Below are 9925 nucleotides of genomic sequence, written 5' to 3'. Positions count from 1 at the left end.
CCTAAAGTCATCAACTATAAAAAGTTAAAAACTTCCCTCACATCACACTTAAGATAGCAAAAATGTTTTTCTTAGAACAACTATTGTACATATAAATAAAAGTATGAAGAACAAAAGATTCATAAAGTGACTGCTAATGCAAATTATGGGGGGGAAATTTGGATCAACTCAAAGAACTGATTAATTCACTAATTTAAGAACCACTAAAACTACCCATAAATCATTTCCCCCAATAACTCCATCTTCAAGAAGACCTTCTGTCTGAGCTAGAATAATCTCACAGAATCATTAATACAACATAAAACAGTTCCATATTTCAAATGTTCCATATTTCAAAAAATTTAGTTACATTTTCTTTAAGCCTCACCCGTTCAGTTTAAGCTAATTTTTAAATATTTTAAAAAAAATTACAGAAAAATGTTAAGAACTCTTCAGTGTTCTACATACTAACTTAGAGGTCATGAGAATTTAATTTTCTTCAAAAATAATTCAAGGCACTTTCTTTTTGGGGGCTTCATTTAAAAAAAAAATAGTGCTACATCAGTTTATCACATTCTATTTAGAACCATTTTGGACAAAGGTCAAAAGAGTAGACAATTCTGAAAAGAACAAATACAACATTTGGCTTAAAAGAAAAAAGCAAAATAGAAAGTCACTTGAAAATTGAACACTCCTTGTTTTTGAGCATCTGGTAACATAAAGCAAAACATCGTTCTTCGATCATTAAAAACCTTTTCTTCCTATAGAATATACAAATTATGAAAGGAAGCATTTACTTAATTTAAATTACAGTAAAGATAGTTGGTTAATGTCATGATTGAAAGAATACTAATATAGAATCAAGAAATTTAAAAAAATAAAATGGTAAGTAACTGAATTATAATAAAAAATGTGGCAGATTCCTGTATTTTGTTAATGTTTCTGTAAGAGGCTCCATCATAAAATTGAACTGTAAAATTATTTTAAAAATGTAATACATAGAACACAAAATGAATTTTTAGCAAACCTTAGGAAATTCTTGTTATAAATTACCCAAAATTTATAAACAAATCCCCCCTAACTTGCATTTTGTTTAAAGTAATAACTTTATATCATACAAATAAATTTCAAGTATGAAAAGTGCATTATTGCAATAATACCTCTTTGCAAGTCCAAAGTTCTTGGTTTATAATAAACTGTAAAGTGTTTCAAAAAAAAGTAAAACCATCAGTGCCATCTATTGCAGAAGTCCAACATCTTCTTAAAATGTTGCTCAACAAGTTTCAGGGAAACATGTCTGGAAGCAACATATAATTGCAAAGAAACTACTTGTGTCCTTACCATTTTACATTATTATTATTATTTCTAGAATTGTCTCCTTTCCCAATAGAAATTCACACCCTTTGTGTTTGTCTTCAGTCAGCCATTCTGTGCAGTTGCTACTTGCATGTTTCCAAAATCATCTTCTTCCTCATGTGTTCTTTTCAAACTGCCTAAAGTTATTGAGTGAATGTAACATGAGAAAATAAATAAATTAATGTTAGAATGTTACAGCCAATAAAAATCAGTTTTTCATCAAGTGATACCCTGTACACACTATGATAATTTCACAACTGAATTTATAGCAAACTTTAGTGATTATTATTTTGTAAATTACCCAAATAACTTTAACTTCATGACTGGGTATATTTTTCCTGCTGAAACTTTTAAGTACGTTTTAGATATAGTATATAATAAGCTTTAATTTTTTAAACTTATTCAGAGGACAAACTCTAATATGAACCTCATGTTTTGGTATAAAATTAACAGACTGAAGATTAAAATGAGGCTAAATGCAAATGCTGTTTTGAGTTTCAGATGAACTTCAAATGTTGAGGGGCTAGTCAAAGAGTGCATTAGTCATGTTCTCCTGACATCTAAACTGTTCTCAAGAATAGGGAGAGTGACCACTCAGAATGGCAACCATCAAGAATACAAATAATAATAAATGTTGGTGAGGATGTGGTGGGACAGCAAGTTCATACAACCACTCTGGAAAACAGTATGGAGATTCCTCAAAAGACAAGGAATGGAACCACCATATACCTAGCTATCTTACATCTTAGTATTTATCCCAAAGACCTAAAATCAGCATACTACAGTGATACAGGCACATCAATATTTATAGCAGCCAAGTTATGGAACCAGCCCAGGTACCTGTCCACAAATGAAGGGTAAAGAAAATGTGATGTATATATATGCAATGAGTTTTACTCAGCTCAAGAAGAGCGGAATTATGGCATCTGCTGATCAATGGACAGAATTTGAAAACATCATGCTAAGTGAAATAAGCCACACTCAGAAATCAAGGGTTGAATGTCTTCTCTCATTTGTAGAAGCTGGAACAAAGTAAGGGGGGAAAAGAAGGGGTGGAGAAATCCTATAAAAATAGAAGGGAGATCAGTGGAGTAGAGGAAGGGGATTGAGGAGGAGGGAGGAAGTATGGGAAGAGAGAGGAATGGTGGAATGACAGACTGACCAAATTATGTTATGTGTATACATGAATACAGTGAATTTAACCTTTATGTATATCTATAAAGCACTAATTTTTAAAAAAATAAACAAGCAGAAGGAAGACCAGTACAACAAAGGAAGAGAAACAGGGAGAGGGAAGAAAGAAAGTACTGGTGACTGAAGTGGGGCAAACTGTATTCCATGCTTGGATGATTATGTCAATGAACCCTAATGTTATGTATAACTATAATGCACTGATAAGAACAAAAAAAAAATAATAGGGAGAGTAATATGATGCATTCTAGGTGAGAAAAAAAAAAACTACATGGGAAATCTGCAGAAAACTGTTCCTCTTTATGAAGAACAATGAGAAACAGAAAAATCAAAAGGACTTTATGTCTGGTAACCTACTTCCTACTGTGGAATAAAGTCAGTGAAATCTTTGGTAAAGGAAACACATAATCACAAATATCTATATAAAAATAAGCCTGGACACAATGAAAAGAATGGACCAAATTAAGTTTGGATAGGAGGCCAATATACCTGATATAGATTGTGATTAAGGGTACCATTAAAAAAGGGAAAGAATTTAAAGATACTGATAAAACAGACCCTATAGGATGAAAAAAGTGATTAGTGGGGCTTGGGCTATAGTTCAGTAATAGAGCAATTGCCAAGTACATGTAAGGTGCTAGGTTGGATTCTCAGCACTGCATATAAATACATAAAATTTTTTAAAAAAGAAAAAGTGATTAGTCAAAGGTGGCAAAAGAAAGAACAGGCACTGATAACCAGGAAGTTGAGCCTCAGGGAAGAATACATAGCCTATCACTTCAGGCAATGCAATACAGAGGAAAGACTTGTGGATCAGATCACCTATGCTCCAATTTCAGGTAGGTAACCTGTTAATTCTTCCTTATAGGGTTGTTTTGTCAAAGAAGACTTAAACTGTATGACAGAGAAATTATAAACAAATGTGATGGGTAGTCTAGTAGTTCAATGAGAAAAATGAGGGTAGCAGGGTCATGGAAAAGGAAGATAAAGGTTTAAAACATTTTGCGAACACACGTGGATTGTGACTTTGAAAATGAGGGGGGTTTTGGGTGCTTCTAAAATAGCAAAGGAGAGGAAAAGATCAAAATACTGATGGCCACAGAAAAAACCCATATTAGTTAGCCTTTGAACTAAAACACACCTGAAAACAGGCTTCTATTAACTATCATTTATTTTTAATAAGATCACTTGTTATTCAGACTTCTCTTATTATCTTAATCTTTACAACACAGTTAAACTAAGTAGATATCTAATCTTCCAACAAGTAGATTCTAACTGACTAAGCACAGGGGAATACACACAGTTCTTTATAACACAGATTCATTATAAAATTAATGCTTTTGAAATTATTTGAATTCAATAGTTTACCAAGTTTTCTGAACATTTATTTAAACTTTCCAGCATAACTTCTATCAAGCAATGGATGTAACTTTTCTCCTTTTTTTAAAAAAAATAGAATTCTCTCCAGCTTTCTAATCTAAAAAGAAAAAGTTCTTACCTGTGGTACCAGAATGGACAGATAAGGACCTTTCTATCTGGAGTGGTGACATCATCTGTATTGTTAATTTTGCTAGGTAGATGGCTTCATATTCCTAAAAAAAGATTTTAATTAACTTGGATATACATTTATATTCTTCACAAAACAGTGATTAATTTGTATATTATTGGTTTTCTTAGTTTACAATGAAAACACTGGCACCACATATTGTAAGAAAAATTGAGGTTTAAATTTCTATCTCATAATTGCTGATAACCATAAAATCCAGGTCATGCCAAAAGCTTGACCTCCCAGTCCGTATGTGTCCTTGTCTACTGGGGCATTAGCTATAATGATCTCTAATTCTGTCTGTTGTGAGCAAAAACAAAACAAAACCAACCAAAAACTGAAATGGCAATCTCATTAAATGGTTCTAAGAATGAAAAGAAATAAAATTCAGTCAAAATAAACGCTATAGTGGGACATGGTAGTGCATGCCTGTAGTCCCAGCGACTCAGGAGGCTGAGGCAGGCAGATCACAAGTTCAAGGCCAGCCTCAACAACTCAGTATGACCCTGTCTCAATGAAAAATAAAATAAAAAGAGATGGGGACGTGGCACAGTGGTTAAGTACCCATAGATTCAATCTCCAGTACCTAAAAAAAGTTATACTGTTGTAAGATATTTTAAATATCAGATAAATGAATCATTTAATATACTTAAGTGTATATCCTTTTCTCTAATTCTTTAAAGACAATATTTTTTTCTCTGCTTCCAGTTAAAGATGGAAGATCAAAGAATTTCTGTTCCTATTCCTTTTCTGAAAACAAGGAAAACATTTGATGAAATTAGGAAACACTACTAAACCTGAATAGAAAAATGAGGAAAAAAGGATTGATCACCAAGCAGATAGGGGTATAAGTAGTTATGTTACAGAGGTAGGAGAGCTTAGGAAGGAGCTTCAAAAAGGCTTTAGGGATCATGGCAAATTATCAATTTCTTAACCTGGGTGATGGTTACATGATGCTTATTTAAATTTTATGTATTTTCTATATATGTACTGATTTTCATAATAAAATTTCTAAAAAAATGGAACCAAACTCAGCTAAGCAGAGAAGATGACTGTCTTATTGGCTATCTCAGATAAAGTAGGTACTGTTCATAGTTTTCCAAAAATAAGATTTAAGATAGATTCAACAAGCCCTTGAGTGGTATGACAAAGTCAGAAGAATGAGTAAGATATGGGAAAAAAAGCAATGTTGGAGGCATCAGAATACCCAACTTCAAAGTGTACTACTGAGCTATACTAACAAAAACTGCACATTTTTATTAGCATAGAAACAGATAGATAGACCAATAGAACAGAAAACACAAATGAACCCACACAGATATGGGCTGTCATCTGACCCTTAACAAAAGTGCCAAAACACTTTGAAGACAGCTTTTTAAATAATAGGTGCTGGGAAAACTGGTTATCCATGTATAGAAGAATGAAACTAGCTTCCTATCTCTCATCCTGCACAAAAAATCAAGTCTAAATGGATCAAAGACTTAGAAATTAGACCAGTCACTGCAACAGAGAATACCAGGTCAACACTCCTACCTACAGGTGCTCATTGGCTTGTGATATATAGGGATATACCATGCTACATGCGACCATCATGTACTTCCCTAATAGGAATCTAAAACAATGGGACGAATCAATCATAGAACAGAACTTCTAAAACAATAAACTGAAATAAATCATGTCTTGTTATGAGTTGATTATCTCAGATAATCATATACAAAGAGCTATTATAAAACCTATGAGGAAAAAACCAATAACCTGATTAAAAAAAATGCAAAGAATACCAATAACCAGTTCACAGAAAATAATCTGAATATGGGAAAAGAGTCCCAAATTCATTAATTCAAAGGAAAGTCAATTAAAACAAGGAACTGTTACCTTTACCATTATGATGGCAGTGCTCAAAAAATCTGATAAGAACATTTATGGCTACTGTTGTTTACAGTAGGAGAAAGCAGCCACTACTTGCTTCCTGGTTTACATTATTTCATACTTTTTAGAGATACTTTGGCAATATCTATCAAATTTCAAATATTTATAATCCAACAATTCCATTTCAATCAATTATCTCACAGGTAAATTCACAGAATTATAAAAAAAAAATGCACCTATTAGGGTATCTTTACAATACAGTTTATCATCATGAAAGGTTAGAAACAATCCCAAAACTCATGAATAAGTAATTCATCTCATATATGGTTCACAATCTGCTTAACAACTAGAGCAAGTTCTAAGAAATGTATTGACAGGTGATATCATAGTTTGGTTTGGTTTGGTGGGGGAGGAGAGGTGCATAGTTACTGGCAATTAAATCCATGGGCACTCTACCACTAAGCTATAGCCCCCCATCCCTTTTTTAAAATTTTACTTTGAGGGATGGCCTCGCTAAATTGTCCAGGCAATTGCCTCAGCTCCAAGTTGCTGACAGTATATAGCCTAAGTCTCAAAGTCATGATGATCAAAAGATAAATCAAAGGCAAGAGAACACTGAAATCAAGATGTGTGAGACTGCTTATGGCATATACATACTATTTTATAGTAAACTGTAGCAGCACACTAGTTTTCCACCAGCATCACCACAAACATGTGAGTGAAGTGTTGGACAACACTGTTATGATGGCTATGAGATCACTAGGTAATAGGAATCTTTCAGATCCATTACCGTCATATGTGCAGACCATTGTTGATCAAAATGTTATGTGGCCAATGAATGTATATTATAGAAATATCTTCAATATTCATTATTAAGAGATTTACTTCACCTTATATTCTTAAGCATTGCTGAGTTTTTAACCATAAGTATATATTACTCTTTCAAATATAAAAATGTTTTGAAAAATGCATTTTTTTACAGAACAAGGCAAAAAGCAAAGAAATTTATAGTTAGTATATCTGCCCATGTCTCAACAAAATCTGAAATAACATGGAAGATACATGTAAGAGAAAAGGCTGTCATATTTAGTATACGGACCTTTATTTACTTATTTATATGTGGTGCTAAGAATCGAACCCAGTGCCTCGCACATGCTAGACAAGCGCTCTACCACTGAGCCACAACCCCAACCCTAGATATATTTTTTTAAATATTTTAGTTGTAATTGGACACAATACTTTTATTTATATATTTTTATGTGGTACTGAGGATGAAACCCAGGGCCTCGCACATGCTTGGAGAGCACACTACCGCTGAGTCACAACACCAGCCCCTTAATGTTAGATTTAACAATGTGCCTTTAATTCTATTTTCTTGATAACAGCACCTTTAAAAATATACTTTCAAATACAGGTGTAAACTTGAACAATAATCAAATTAGTGAGGTTATACAAACTCCAAGCACTTAAAAAGTAAATTCTACAACTGAATTTACAGACAAAAGATCTTAACTATTATATATTCTGAATGCCATAAAGAAGAGAGAAGTTAGCTACCTGAAGTTGATGGACAAATCCAGCATTTGGATTAATACAAAATCTTCTTTCTTGGACATAAGCAAATGCATCTCTTAAAAAACAGAAAAAGAAAATTAATGTAATGTTATTATTTAATTAATTGTTTGAGCATTTCAGAATTTATCAAAATATCTAAAACTTTCCCTAAATAGGAAATCATAACTATATAATTAACACATTGGAGTAGTGAGTCAACAGTGGAAAGAGCACAGTCGGACTAAACATCATAATCCCTTTGCTAACCTACGATATGTTCTAGGTGTTAAACTTCTCTAAGCTTTATTTTTCTCCTTGGTAAAATGAATATTAGAATACTTATTTTGGAGAACCTATGTCAAGACAGGAGGAGCTTATGCATTTAGTACACATGCTCAAAATATTACCATTGGTTAAATGAGAAGTTAACTCCCCTGAATTGTGAGAATTAAATGAGATAAAAGAGCCTATAATAATATTGGACACAATAGAATCCATGGAAGTTATTTTCAATATTAATAATATTACTGATAAGAATCCAAATAGAAAGAGAACATATACATTAACATATAAATGAAATTCTTTTAACTGAATCTTTTTCAATTAAATAAAAAAAAGCATTTAAATTCAAATATTTCCTTAAGACTTGATACTTTTAAGCAAATGTTTATGTTTAAGCATGAAATGGAAGTGGCACTGATAACAAGATTTCTACCTTGCACAAAACAGAAGTGTACCTTATACACTGGTTAGATATTTGCTTTTTTGGGGGGGTCCAGAAGGCCATTTCCTTTTAAAAATCTATGTACTATGCTGGAAAAGATGACTTTTAATAAGAAATACTACTCTGAGGGTCGGGGTTGTGGCTCAGTGGTAGAGCACTTGCCTAGCACGTGTGAGGCATTGGGTTGGATCCCTGGAACCACATAAAAATAAAAACAAATAAGGTCTGGGGATGTGGCTCAAGCGGTAGTGCGCTCGCCTGGCATGCGTGCGGCCCGGGTTCGATCCTCAGCACCACATACAAACAAAGATGTTGTGTCCACCAATAACTAAAAAAAATAAATATTAAAAATTCTCTCTCTCTCACTCTCTCTCTTAAAAAATAAATAAAAAATAAATAAAAACAAATATTTAAATAATAAATAAATAAATAAATAAAAACAAAACAGGCATTGTGTTCATCTATACCTAAAATAAATAAATAAATATAAAACAAATACTACTCTGAATTATAGGTGCTACAAATAATTCTTATTAATAAAGTAAGTAGTCTTGTTTGCTATTTCATCTATAATGTTACCTTGACTTCTTAAAATCATAGTATTAGCTCCATAAACCACAAAAACATTAGCCTAAGAAAATCTATACAAGGTAGATGAATTAGGTTAAGAGAGTAACCATGGGCTATAAGCTACTGCTTATCAAATATAAATATTAGAGAAAAACATGTTTACTTCAAACTCATGACCACAACCACTAAGCTTCATTTTAATATACTTTCTTACCTGTATTTCACTCCAAATGTTTCCATAATATATGCAATAACAAAGGCAGCACTAAAGACAGAGAAAAGAAATTTAGAAAACACAACTCATCAATCAAATATTAGAGGAAAAAAAAGATTATCTCTAACTCCATACCTTCTGGAAATCCCTGCATTTCCATGGACAAGAACTTTTCCTAAAAAAATAAGAACTAGTTATTTTCATAGAAAAACACAAGTCAGCAGCTAACATATATTGAAACCACATATCAAACTACAGTAAATCTTTCCTTAAACATTTTAGGTCATATACATGCCACCTGAATATTTATTAATTTTCAAATCTTTTACTGTACAGAAAATACCACAGACTTTAAAAGAAATTTAAAGAATTTGACACTAGTTCTAATAAACATGTTTTTAAAACCCTATCCAAATGAACAAGTATATGGGAAAATATAAATTTGGAGACACTCTATTATATATAACTAAAACTTCCTGAATTTAAGGTAAAAACACACTAAAAACTTACTTTAACAAATAATTTCCTAAAAATAATTAGCTTAATGAAAGAAACATTATTTACCTCCAGTTTGTAAGCTCCCATCAATAAATTCCTTACTCTGAAAGCAAAAGACAATGTTATAATAAAGCATGTAAGATTAACATAAGTGACATAAAATACAGTGAAACAAAATGAAATCTGAAAACAATTTCCTGTAATTTTTTTTTTGATAATGGGGAACTGAACCTAGAGATGTTTTTCTACTGAGTATACCCCAGTCCTTTACAAATTTTCTACTTTGAGACAGGTTCTCACTAAACTGATGAGGATGACCCCAAACCGGATACTCTCCTGCCTCAGCCTCCTAAGTAGTTGCATTATAGGCATGCATCAAGGTACCTGGCTCCTGTTATTTTGCTTGAATAAAAAACAATTTCTT

The 9925-nt window shown here is 32.3% G+C and overlaps 1 protein-coding gene across 1 annotated transcript in view; it reads right to left on the bottom strand.

Moving 5' to 3' along the window:
* Positions 1–339: 339 nt before the first annotated feature.
* STYX (serine/threonine/tyrosine interacting protein) overlaps positions 340–9925 on the bottom strand; it is a 30463-nt gene continuing 20877 nt past the window's right edge. Inside the window, exons 6-11 of the mRNA XM_081288812.1 lie at positions 9568–9604; positions 9139–9178; positions 9004–9054; positions 7499–7571; positions 4025–4118; positions 340–1472 (exon numbers count right to left, since the gene is read on the bottom strand). Coding sequence (XP_081144938.1) covers positions 1399–1472; positions 4025–4118; positions 7499–7571; positions 9004–9054; positions 9139–9178; positions 9568–9604 — 369 coding nt within the window. The 3' untranslated portion in view covers positions 340–1398. The remainder of the gene's footprint in view (positions 1473–4024; positions 4119–7498; positions 7572–9003; positions 9055–9138; positions 9179–9567; positions 9605–9925) is intronic.

Source organism: Spermophilus citellus (assembly GCF_964194105.1).
Source record: "Spermophilus citellus genome assembly, chromosome: 4".
NCBI classification, from domain to species: domain Eukaryota; kingdom Metazoa; phylum Chordata; class Mammalia; order Rodentia; family Sciuridae; genus Spermophilus; species Spermophilus citellus.
Note: the sequence above shows the minus strand (reverse complement) of the source record. Positions and strands in the feature narration are given on the sequence as shown.